Consider the following 13540-nt stretch of genomic DNA (forward strand, 5'->3'; position numbering starts at 1 on the left):
GTTTGTTTGTTTATAAGAAAACCACCTCAGACAATTATAACGGCTTATAATCTGGTTAGAAATCAGGATTAAGGAGTTGTGTGTTCAGGTCTACATGGAGGTACAAAGGAGGAGGGGGCGGGGCTGGAGCTGGGGGCGAGTGAGGCTTCAAAAAGAGGGAGTGCCCTCTCTCTCTCTCTCTTCCCTCCACTAGTCATGGCGGCCGCTGACAGCTGAGACTAGCGGCAGAATAAAATAACATTCAGCTTCCATCAATATCAGAGCGCTGCGTTGACACTGACATGAGTGTGTGTGTGTGCAGATGGAAACTCGTGTGTGTGTGCGCACGCACACACACACACACACACACACACACACACACACAGAGAGGCAGGCGGTGTTTGGCTGCAGCAGTAGCAGCAGCAGCGGCGGCAGCAGCGGCCGGGTTCCCAAACGGCAGACAGCCCCAAGGACGGCCATAACTTATTTTACAATCGTTTAGTCTCAGCTCAAGTGGAAAATGTGACAACTTATCTCTGCTGACAAGATGCCATCCCCGAGCGCGCAATTAACCGCCGTGGATTAACGGCCGTCCCATCTGCACGCCGCGCTCCATCCATGTCAGCGCTGTCGCCCGCCCATCCTACCTCCCTCCACCCATCACCACCTCCACCTACAGACTCCAGACTTGATCGTCTTCCTCCTCTTCACACTTCCCTCTACTTGTTCTGCTTGTGCGCCCTCAACAGGCCAGAGACAACATGTCACCAAACACTCAAGTCTCATCAAAGGCAGCAGTGCATCGAAATGTAGCAGAGTCGCGAAACGTAGCAGAGTCGAGAAAAAGTAGCAGAGTCGCGAAATGTAGCAGAGTCGTAGAGTCGCAAAAGTAGCAGAGTCGTAGCAGAAAAGTAGCAGAGTAAATGTAGCAGAGTCGCGAAACGTAGCAGAGTAACAAAAGTAGCACAGTCACGAAATGCAGCAAAGGTGTGAAACATAGCAAAGTCACGAAATGTAACAGAAACAATTTTGCGACATGAAAAAATGGCAAAATAAAATCCTTAGACAGCTGCTTTTTCTCGTCTCTCTGTATCACGACAAACGGCAAACCATTTTTCAAGTTGTGTAAAAGCTGCCTGAATGCACTTGTAAAATGGTGTAATCATTACTTATGTGTAACTTACATTACTCACGTGTGTAACGTCACCTGAACTCAACGATGTGAATTCTGCAATGTTCAGATGTCTTTGTATTGACTTTGTATATAATCAGAGTGTGTGAAAAACCGTCAAATGAACTGAGATTAAACGACTGTCTAAGCACTGATGTGTGTGTGAAAGCTTCTCACACATTTAAACGTTACACGAGTCAGACTGGAGGCTACAACACTGAGAAAACAGCCGTCAGTCAACCTCATCGTCACGGCAACACACACACGACGACAGCTGTCAGTCTCAGTGTGTTCAAATGACATAGGCTCTGCCGCGGAGCTCCGTGCTGGGGCTCTCGTCCTGCGGTGCGTCTGTCTCACCTGTGCTGACTCCCGAGTTGGCAATGACGGTGGCCTCGGCCCACTGGTCGGCGCTGGACACGGAGTACGAGCGCTGGTGCATGCCCTCCATGCCGCGGCTGTTGAAGGAAACCAGGCTGACGCCGCTCGCCATCTGAGACACCGAGGAGCTGCTGGTCACCGTGCCTGAGACAGGAAGTCAACATAAAACATGTCAGTGTTAGATTAACAGTAGAAGTCAGCCATATACTTAAGCTGAAGTAGATTTTATTCACTTCAGCTTAAGTATATATAGTCTTTAATTTGCAATTAGATGGACTGGAAAGTAAAAGTTTGTGTCGCTTCGTAAACCACTCACTCTCCCACACCAAAGCCCAAAGAAAAGTAGTGATTTTAACATCACAGCACAGAGGAGTTGTTGATCCACTGATGCCTCTATCAGTAAATTCAGATGTGTTATTTTGTAAAATTCTGTGTTTAAAATCCCTCATTCAGATTCACTTCAGTGACACAAAGTGACCACACGAGGCAGCAGTAGACCAGCAGCTCCTGTGTCCCCGCGAGCTAAAATCACTGGTTTTCTCGATGGACTTTGGTGTGGGAGAGTGAGTGGTTTACAAACTTCAGTTTCCTGTTGGAAAAGTCTGTCTAACGGTGAGATAAAGACATGAACATGTTCTTAAGACGTCGCAGACTTATGAACCAAACAAAGAAAATAATCAGCAGGTGAACTGATAAGGAGAAACTTTAATTAAATGATGAAGACATGAAAACAGACATACAGTTTTTCCACCAGGTGATGAAACAGTGAGACGAGTGTCTCACAAAGGGCAGCCTCTCACTGGCTGCTTAAATCAAAGCTGCACACTCCAACAGCAGGGTGAATCATCCTCACCCTCACCCTCCTCCTCCTCACCCTCACCCTCCTCCTCACCCTCTCACCCTCATTCTCTCATTACAGCTCATTTGTCGGAGCTGGCTGAGTGGAGCCACGACTCTGATTACATTAATATTCATGACAATAATTAGTACATGGAGTACGGTTCACTGAATATTCATGCTATTAGCTCGGCCTCCTCTGTGTGTGTGTGTGTGTGTGTTTCACGACGTGTCTTCAGGTGAACAGAGGAAATGTCTTGTGTGTGTTTTATCTTCCAGTGTTTGAAACATGTCCAACATTAGAGACACAGTAAAGAGAGACAATGTTTTAATTAAGACAGAACATCACTGATTATTTACATCAATAATACATACTTTGATTATTATTATTATTATAATAATACAGCTGCGTCTTTAAACTACAGCTGCAAAATGTTTTATTATTTCCATTCCAAGTTAATGTTTTGATAATTATGATTCGATGTTTGCTTCATTTAAACATTTTTATAAAAGAGAAAAAAGAAAATCTCACACACAGAAAAAGATGAATTGATGATCAAAAGAGTGGATGGGTTATATATCAATGAACCCTTCTTTAAATTGATCAGATTTATGTGATTTTATACAGGCTTTTATTTTTACTCTATTTGGTAATAATTCACTTTATATGTGTTTGTTTTATTCAAGTTAAATCACTGAATAATCTCTATTAATGTCTGTTTTTGTCTTGGAACTATAGTGTGAAACAGGAAGTCTGAAGTTTTTAAATAGGAGGTAAATTTTGGTAGTTTTTCGGTCTCAAAAAAAAAGAAAGTGCTTTTATTGCATTATACGTGTAAAAAAAACATGAATTAATCCAAACTTTGACATAATCTGCAGGTATAGCAGGTTTTATTTGTGAGATCTTGGATTATGGGGACATTTAAGGTAAATACAGGTGTGATGTGATGGCGTCTCACCTGGATTCTGTCCCAGCTGCAGGCTGCTCATGTCTTTGGTCAGCCCGTTGGTTTTGGGGGCGGGGACGGCTGGGCAGGTGGAGATGGCACGCGGCGGCCTCTTCCCCGGAACCTTCACCGTGGTCCTCAGCAAGTCGATCTCCTTCCCGTGGACGTTCTGCATGTAGTCCTGCAACAACAACAACAACGTCCACACAGAGACACGGAGACGGAGAGATTAAAGACAAGCAGCTGACAATGTTTGCTTCATCTTTATTTTACGGTGTCATCATTTCACGAGTCGTAGAAACATTTTTAAACAAAGACACGACATTCGATCTGTGTGTGTGTGTGTGTGTGTGTGTGTGTGTGTGTGTGTGTCAGGGGATTATTCTGGACAATAAATGTCTCCAATCTAAAACCGCACAGAGGAAACAAATCCGCGTTAATCCTTCAAAGCGGCGCTGAAGTGGCCCAACACTCGGGCTCTGATTGGCTCCGCCCGTGTTCGGCCGCCGCCAGACGCCTCGCTCGACCCCTGAAGATGAACTCTCTCTCTAGTAAAGTGTTAATGACGGACAAGAGGCGCTTGTTAAATCCGTCCTGTCCCCGCCCCTCTGAGGCGGGTGGAGTGTTGGCGGTGACCTGCGAGGAGCAAGGCATTGTGGGAGGTCGACGTCCTCTTCAACATAAAGAAGAGCAGGAGAAACAAAGCTGACGCCCCCCGCAGGGACGGATTAACACGACCGCAGCTCAGTGTGAGACAAGTTCTTCTATCTTTGTGAGGACGGGTTCATTTAAGTGTGGACGTCACCAAAGAGTGTTGACATTTTCAAGAAGTGTGGATTCATTTTATTTAGTGTAGAGCTGCAACTAACGATTATTTTCATAATCGATTAATCTGTTGATTATTTTCTCCATGAAACCTTAAAAAATGTTGATCAGTGTTTGTCAAACCAGGAAATGATGATGTTTTCAAATGTCTTGTTTTGTACACAAACCAAAATGATTCACTTTTAATGATTTCTTTGTTATTCAGAGCAAAGAAATGAAGAAAATACTCACATTTAAGAAGCTTAAACTATCGAAAATCAAGTTTTAATCATGAAAAAAGCTTCGAACCGATTAATCGATTATCAAAATAGTTGTCGATTAATTTAGTAATGGATTAATAATCGATTCATCGATTAATTGTTTCAGCTCTATTTTAGTGTGGATGTTTGGACATTTGGTAACTGGACAGGTAACTGTAGACTATTTGACGCTGACACAGAAAGTGTGAACGTACAAACCGACGACATTTGACAAGTGTGGATGTTTTCATAAAGCGTGCACACTTTTGTTGAGAGCAGACTGTTCTCAGAGTGGACACTTTCCGAAAATGTGGACATTTTTTAGAAAGGTGTGGATATTATTGAGTGTAGCAGAATTTAAAGCTGACATTCTGAAAACGTGCAGACAAAAATTTTACAAGCATGTAAAAGTGTGGACATTATTTAGTGTGGAAGTTTTCTTAGAGTGTGCATAATTGTATTAATTTGAGAAAAGTAGGGATTACTCTTTTTGTTATAGACATTTTCATTAAGTGTGGATTGCTTTATTGAGAACAGATGTTTTCAAAAAGTTTTATCATAAAGTGGATTTTTTAATTAAAAATGAGCTAATAAAAAGTGAACATTATTATTAAGTGTGGATGTTTTCAAAAAGTGTGCACACTTGTAAGGGGTTGAAACTTTGAAAATGTTGGAATCTTGTTTTTGACTTTGTTTTCAAATCTGACATTTTCCAAGGGTTTTCCTCTCATTCTTGATTTGCTTTCAGTTTATAAGTGCGTTAAAAGCCTGATGTGTGATGATGTCACGTGTGCAAATGAACATACGTGTACAAATGTGAAGAAAACGAGATTCAGTTACTTAAACATGTGAACCTGCGAGGAACATTCATTAACCTTCACCTCAGATAAACACGAGACGAAACTAAACCACTCATTGGTCCTCACAACAGTACAAGAGCGCACGCGCGCACACACACACACACACACACACACACACTTACACACTCTCACACACACTCCGCCTCCCTCTGGCAGCTCCGCTGACAAAAGGCCAATTCAAAGCCAAGTGCTCTCAACGGCGTCTTAACAAGCCACCGGAGAGTCCTCGAGCGCACGGCCTGCTGGGTAAGCGCCACACACACACACACACACACACACCCTCCAACAGATTGACCACAGTAATTGAGTCTCCATTTGCATTGGAGAGCTTTCATCATCGGCCCGATCGTTCACGCCGCGCAGCCACGTCCAGGACGGATGTGTGTGTCCACCATCACCAACAGCAGGTGGTGTGTGTGTGTGTGTGTGTGTGTGTGTCACGAGAAAATGAATCTGTGTATCAAATTATGAGTGTCAAAGAAATGAAGTGTGTTTCAGCGATGTGTGTGTGTGTGTGTGAAAAATGCGACATGAAGAGGAAGCTAAATTCGCTGACACGCAGGGAAAAATGAATCCATACGGAGCGAGAGCGTCCACGGCGCGATGAGGAGGACGAGGAGATGATGAAGAACGTGTATCAGAGGATAAAAAAGGACTCAGTTGTAGGTGTTTAAAGGAGCTTATGGTCGTCATGGAAACAGGAAGTCAAACTCTAGTTCTGATCAGCTTCAAAAATGTGAAAAAGACAAATATGAAACATGTGTTTAGACTCAGGTTCACTTTCTTCTTCATAACTGTTATAAACAAATGTATTTATTGTCATTGTTTATAAACTGAATTCAAATTCTCATGATTTCAGGCCTTTATGTTATTTTTAACGCGATAATGTTTGTATTGTTGATTTGTGTTTGTTTTCATCAAAGTGTAGATGTTTTTATTAAGTGTGGATCATTTCAAAAAGGTTTGCTGAAAACTTCTTTACGTGTGTACATTTTTATGGGGGGAAAATGTAGATATTTTACTGTTTTATTTAAAATGTGAACATTTGTATGAGGTGCAGACATTTTCACACGGTGTGGATGTTTTATTAAGTGTGGATAGACTTTTTTTAGCGTTCAATTCTTAATAAAAATGGACTTTTTAAATTGAATGAAGTACAGATGTTTGCACAAACAATTTTTTTAAATCATTAAAGTGGACTTTTTTTCTATGAAGGCAGACATTTTCACCGGTTGTAGACATTTTCTGACAGTGTGAACGTTGAAAGTTGATTTTTGTTTCAATCCCTAAGACGTTACGTCTAATTTACCCACTTTAACTTGTTAGATTCACTACGTTTGACTGTTTTTAATAATTCAATGATAATAATATTATTTTTACATAAAAAGACAGTTTTATAAAAATAAATCTGTTTGATGCAACGATGATGAAAACTCGTCTCTCACCAGGAACGAGAGGACGTTAATTCGTCTATCGCTTCTTCTTTTTTTGTCCGATCTTCTTCTTCTTCTCTTTACAGTATCTCCTCACTGGCATCCATTGCCGTCCACTTAATTAGCGACATTAATGTGATTTCTTTGCACATAGTCGAGCAATTAGCGGCGTTGATTGACTTTCATTCGATTAGCCTCCGCAAACACGCTAATTGGCGCTGGAGCTGCAGACGCCGACTTAAACCTGGTTTTTCGGTGCCGGAGGGTTTGTGTGTGTGTGTTTGTGTGTTGATGTGTTAAGTGATGAGTTTTTACACTAATTTACTGCATCAGCTGTTTTCATCTCTGATGGACGTGTGGAAACATCTCAAGCGTGAGGCGACTCCACTGGGAATCAAACCCACAACCACTGGCTGCACTGCCTCAAACCCACCGATCCCCCGGGTTCAGGAGCTGCTGATTTTATGTGGATTCAGTTTCTTGTGAGCTGATCCACAAACAAACTCACATCAAACGAGAAAACTGGGATCATTTTAATTAAAAAATAAATATAAATTTAATGTTTAAGTGTGGACATTTTGGTAAGTGTGGATATTTTCACGTGGTGTGGATGTTTTTTATTAGAGTGATAAGGGTGGACATTTGTTAAACATTTTGACATATTTGTGAAGTGAAAACATTTTAGATAAAGTATGGTTGTTTTCATGAAGTTTAAGTTAAAATAAAGTTTTTATTTTACATTAAGTTGAACTTTTTATAAGGCAGGACCTTTTATGAAAATTAAGATGACAAAAATGTGTGAAGAATTTTATAAAATAGGTGTGGACTTTTTTTTGAAGGATTTTTTTAGTTTTTAAAAAACATATGAATATATTCAATTAGTATCGACCTTTTTATATTATGTAGATATTTTCTAAAATAAAAGGTGGACATTTTTTTTAGTGTAGATGTTTTCATACAGTGTGGATATTTTGTATATTGTCATAAAGGGTGATATTTTCACAAAGCGTGAATCATTTCTAAAATATTCTCATAAAGGATGGACATTTTTATGTAGTGTGGATGTTTTCATAAACAGTTTATAAATATTTCCATAAAGTGTGGACACTTTTATAACGTGTGATATTTGTGGACATTTTTTTTTTATATAAAATGTAACTGATTTCAAAGCAGTGTTTTTTTTAAAGGGACAACTTTATTGTGATGTGTGATTGTTTTTAATATTTTTAGGATGTAGAAACTATTGAAAAACACAAAGTATTTTTGAAAATGACCTCTTATATTTGAAGGTTCAGACTTTGTGTGAGGATTGACGGAGGTTAAAATTAGAGCAGGAACTTAACGTAATTCCATTTTATGAATGACAGTCAGGTGGTGTCCAAACTGAAATCTGAGGACAATTTTACATTGTTGATTTAAAGTCACTTTTCTAACGTCACACACACAAAAAACTATCAATGAAAAATCAGTTGTGTGTGTGTGTGTGTGTGTGTGATAATAAAGCAGTGTTGTTGCAGGATATTGTGCCAACCGGGCACAGAGCCGTGACAATTAGCAGAGACATTACAGCTGATATTCACATCATCAACGCCAGCGTGTGCAAACAGATGACGAGTCCTAATTAATACACAAGCCATCAACGGTGTGTGTGTGTGTGTGTGTGTGTATGTGTGTGTGAGAGAGAGAGAGAGAGAGAGAGAGAGAGAGAGAGAGAGAGAGAGAGAGAGAGAGAGAGAGAGAGAGAGAGTGTGTGTGTGTGTGAAGCAGACACAGAAGAAGAGGAGAATGAAGATCTGGTGACAGAGCTGGAGTCAGTTATAGAGGGTTTGTAACGCGTGTGTGTGTGTGTGTGTGTGTGTGTGTGTGTGTCTCTTACATGCAGACTCGGGTGGTAGGTGAGCAGTCCGTTGTCACACAGCGTCACATACTTCTTCTTCCACTCCTTGTTGAGCGATTTGCCGCTTCTCTTCAGCAACATCCCCTGCGAGGTGCGACACCAAAACAAAGACAAAAAAAACACGTCAACACAGACACTTGACCTCTGCTTCTATGACCATTATTGGCATTGCTTTATGGAGTTATATCACATTTAAAAGCTTACTACACAAAAAAAAAACCGCACAGAACAGACCACAAAGTACACGTGTGAGATGCAATAACCCTCCAGGACAGCAGGTGGCAGCCGTCTGTGTTATCACATTTGTATTCATGTAAATAAAAAGAAACAAAACATGTATACACACTTCAGGTAAAGGTTTTAAAGCAGATGCTTACAACACAAACATTTCCACCAATAAATTTGCACAAAATAGTTTTCAGTGTGTGATAAGAGTTCGAGAAATGTTGAACTTTCCAATCTTGCATATTCCAGCAAAGATATCGACGTCTACTCAGACCTTAGCAGTGATTTAACGTATATATCGTCAACATAACATCTGGTGCGATCGCAGCTTTAAAATCATACGTGAATATACCTAACATGTTTTGCGAGAGAAAGTAAACAGTGCTCTCATTCTCTCTCTCACTGTTTGTAAAAACTTTCTTTTTTCCTGTGTGGAGCGATGATGACGAGCTGGGAGGAAGAGCAGCAGCGATTAAATAAGAGAACAACAGTTTGACGTGGCCTCAGATCAGCAGCCGAGCCGGAAGACTCAGAAACAGCCAAAGAGAGAAATAATCACTTGTTTAATTCTCTTTTCTTTCTCTTTAACTCTCTCTCTCTCTCTCCTACGCACATCAGCTGCGGCTGACTGAGCGTTTAGGCCGAGCGACCGTTCGCCCGCCCACACTTCATTTGCACTGGACTCATTAGAGGAGAGAGAGAGAGAGAGGGAGAGGGGGAGAGAGAAGGATCAGAAAGAGAGAAGGATCAGAAAGAGAGAAGGCGAGGGAGAGCGTGGAATAAAACTGTCCACTGATTAGCAATTACAGCCGTGCTGCCACGCGTGTCACCTCACTGGACCTCGACCACATTAACGCCGCGACACAGGAAGTTAATAGAGTCCGGCCGTGAACACAGCGGGGGGGGCTACAGCTTTCATTAACGCGCTCAGTGGTGGCGAGGAAAGACGCGGCGGCGTGACCACAGTGACCCTCGCCACAGCCGCGGGTGGTGACTGACGGCACGTCGAGTGTAATTAGTGTCGACATGCGACGACGGGAAGACGCTTCAGACTGACAGAGAGGCGACGTTTGCTACGACATGAAGTTTAAAAATCAATAAGCACAAGACATTTTTTTCTGTGATTACTTTAAATTAAAGATGACAAGGCTTGAAATCATGAAACTGCCCAAAATTCAAAAGAACAAAACTACAGATAAAAGCATTCCTGCTGTGGATCAGGAGGTACAGCGGGGTCGTCCACTGACCCAGAGGTCAGAGGTCCTAAATGTAGCCATTTTATTTCAGATCAATGTCTGTGATTAATCACCAATAACTGCAGTGACAGTCATTTATCTCTCAGGACGTGACACGCTTTTAAAAAAGGAAGGTGTTTGTGTTCGCACAGAGGTTGGGGGACGAGCTCTGGGGTCATGACCTTCTGACATGAAGGTAGAGAGGTGAAGACCCGCAGCAGCAGCAGCAGCAGCAGCAGCAGCAGCAGCAGCAGCAGCTTCAGGTCACTAACACTAACACTGCTGCTGCTGCTGCTGCGCTGAATCCTTTAATCTCAGCTCATGATCATGAGGCAGTAACACACAGCAGTGTGTGTGTGTGTGTGTGTGTGTGTTAACAGGTTCCCCACGGCGTGCTAAACACGACTTGACGAGCTTCCTGCTGCTGTGAAGTGAAAGCTGCCGGCAGCCGTGCAGCTGTCAGAGCAGCTGATCATCCATTACTGAGAGAGAGAGAAAGAGAGAGGCAACATGTTTCCAGTTTACGTTGCCTCGGATCTGTTCGATTCTGATCCATCAAGAAGCCAATTTTACTTAAACGTCTCCAGTTTCACCTCATTTGGACATTTCTGTCCATCAAAGTCAGCGCTGACTCTCCCACACCAAAGCCCATAGAGAAAATCAGTGACACAGGAGCTGCTGGTCTACTGCTGCCTCGTGTGGTCACTTTGTGTCACTGAGGTAAATCTGAACGAAGGATTTCAAACTCAGAATTTAAAAAAAATAAGACGTGAACTTAGTGATGGAGGCAGCAGTGGATCAACAACTCCTGCGTGCTGTGATGTTAAAATCACTGATTTTCTCTATGGGCTTTGGTGTGGGAGAGTGAGTGGTTCACAAACTTCCGTTTCATGGTGTAAAAGTGTGTCCAACAGTGAAATGAAGACGTGAACATATATATTAAGCTATCGCAGACTGTAAACAGAGTTTTCCACCTTAAACCTTTTTTTAAATGTCAAAACTTTCCACTTTTAGAGAATGTGAAGCATATTTTTTTTACAGCAGAGTGAAAGAGGAGGACGTTTGATCTCCATCACCGCAGCTCTGAGCTCTGCGCGGCTGTGGAGACGATATTTCTTACACTTTTCTGTCCAAACCTGGGATTTTGGGGAGGGAGACGTCAGGGAATTAATTCTGCTCATCCATCCTGAGGATGACAAGTGATCAGTTTGCACCTGGGGAAAGGCTAATTGAACGCTGCGTCGAAGCTTCGCTGATGGGTGCTATCTTTCATTATTCACCTCCCCGGGCCTCACACACACACACACACACACACACACACACAGAGAAGTGTATGTGTGAGCGTCGCCTCTTATTTTACCTTCAGGACGGGGGGTGGCAGCCATGACAGCTCACAAGGTCTCCACAAGGGAAAATAGATGTGTGCAGATAAATACACGCTCATATCTGCTCTCTGACTCGCCGCCCTGACGCACTCCTCCGCCCCGGTGAAGTATGGCGAGGTAGTGCCGGGGAAAAGGTCGCGAGCTCGGGGGAGGAGTGTGCGTGAGACGGAGAAGTCATTTGTTAGGCATCTGAAAACATCCGAGGGCGCCCATGAGCTCTTCTTTTAAACCGAGGAACCAAAGACGTCTGTGGGTGAGTTTCAGTGACCCAGAGACACACAGAACTCCCCCTGTCACCGTTTCTCTTCTCGGCCTCGGTGACGAATCGCGGTGCGGTGCTTAAGAAAAGGTCGGCGGCTACGGGGGAAAAAGCGGAGGGAGATGGAGTCATTCGTTAGACGACGCTCGTACCTGGGGGTTCGTGACTAAAGAGCGCGTCAGTCGGACCATGAAGGAAGAGTAAAATAAAAATGACTCAAATCTTTACGACTTTCTCTTTTGTCGTTAAGTTTCGTAAAAACGAAAGTGGAATCGCGTTCCTTTGTGAGAATCAAACACCAGAAGAAAGAACGTTCTCTGAGGCTGTTTCCATCGATACGCGCTAATCTACTCTCTAATCACTCCATCACCACCCCTATTCCCTCAGACAATGGGCTCTCCCGGGCTGTGTTAAAGGCCCTGACAGTGAGGAGGACAAGACGTGGACGCTGGCGCGGACCAGGCCGTGGCTCTTTTGTTCTCCCACGTCTCCGGAGAGGCGGCAGGTTAAATCACACGTGTCACTTCCTGCACAGAGCTGAGGCGAGAGAGAGGCGGCCGGACGGACGGTGAGCCGCGATACGCGGGGGTCATCCATCATCGTCACACACACACACACACACACACAGGACAGGACAGAGGACAGAGACGTTTGGTCTGTGTCCACGAGCGAGATCTCACTGCTGAAAGCACATTCATCACAATTCTCTTCAGAGTCTGCGGAACTCAAGGTTCTCACTTCATAAGCTTTAACAAACAACGTAAGAACAGAAAAGTTCAACTGTTTGAGGAAGAATTGAATATTTCTGAATACTCGACCTGACAGAAGAGTAGGAGCTGAAAACATCACAAAGTAGAGTTGAAACAATTACTCGATTATTACTCGATTACTAAATGAATCGTCAATGACAGATTTCTGATTGTTTCAGCTTCTTAAATGTGAATATTTTCAGGTGTCTTTGCTCCATATGAACAAAGAAATCACTAAAAGTGAATCATTTTCGGTTTGTGGACAAAAACAAAGACACTTTAGAACGTCATCATTTCCAGGTTTGACAAACACTGGAAATGATAACAGAGTAATCGTTAGCTGCAGCTCTGGAGTCAAAAATGCCGACGATGTCTGAGCATATCTGAGCATAAAAGGCAGTGGGCGGAGCTCCTGTATTCTATTAATGTCAATATTTTGTCTGAATAAGGGTCACTTTTTCTTCTTTAAATTCCATTTACAAGCTAATTTCTCCCCTTAGTTTTCCCTTTAACTATTAAAAGTACAAATTAGAGCCACGACTTAAGGGAACGTAGTTGAAAAATGTCGATCAGTGTTTAACAAACAAACAAAAATATGTCTTTTTTAAATGTCAACTGGAACAAAGAAAACAGAAAATATTCACATTTAAGAAGCTGAAAGCTTGTACTCATTGTTAAAAAAACACAGAAAAAAACGATGAATCGATGATCAAAATAGTTGATGACGAATTGAATTGAATCATCGATTAACAATCGAATAAACACTGCAGCCCTTGTACAAATGAACACTTCATGTAAGATATCCAACTTCATTTCATTTTAATGCTGACTCCAGTTCAATATTTTACTAAAGGAAAATGATAAAAATAAATGACTACTATTCTCTAACAGCATACAAAATACACTCCTTATATAAAGAGCAGCAGTTTTATTGCAGGACAGTGATGGAAACGGTGGCGTTTAAATCCAGACTTAGGACCGAGCAGATAATTGGTGCCATTCTCCAGGTTTGTTTTGATGAAAGTGACGCGTGGATCACTTCCTCGTTTCACACAGAAGCTTTCATTAAAATCCACGTTCTGATCAGAGTGTGTGTGTTACAGGCGACAGAAGGACAA

At 42.3% G+C, this 13540-nt stretch overlaps 1 protein-coding gene across 5 annotated transcripts in view; it reads right to left on the reverse strand.

Annotated features, from left to right (window-relative positions):
* The window catches only part of agap1 (ArfGAP with GTPase domain, ankyrin repeat and PH domain 1), a 99435-nt gene that overhangs the window by 30555 nt on the left and 55340 nt on the right, over positions 1–13540 (reverse strand). For all 5 annotated transcript variants that reach the window (XM_044012374.1, XM_044012366.1, XM_044012347.1 and 2 more), the window contains 3 exons: positions 8549–8653; positions 3328–3496; positions 1511–1675 (listed from right to left, as the gene is read on the reverse strand). In XM_044012374.1, the coding sequence (XP_043868309.1) occupies positions 1511–1675; positions 3328–3496; positions 8549–8653 (439 nt within the window). The remainder of the gene's footprint in view (positions 1–1510; positions 1676–3327; positions 3497–8548; positions 8654–13540) is intronic.

The sequence above is a fragment of the Solea senegalensis genome, linkage group LG2, assembly GCF_019176455.1.
Source record: "Solea senegalensis isolate Sse05_10M linkage group LG2, IFAPA_SoseM_1, whole genome shotgun sequence".
In the NCBI taxonomy this organism is placed as follows: domain Eukaryota; kingdom Metazoa; phylum Chordata; class Actinopteri; order Pleuronectiformes; family Soleidae; genus Solea; species Solea senegalensis.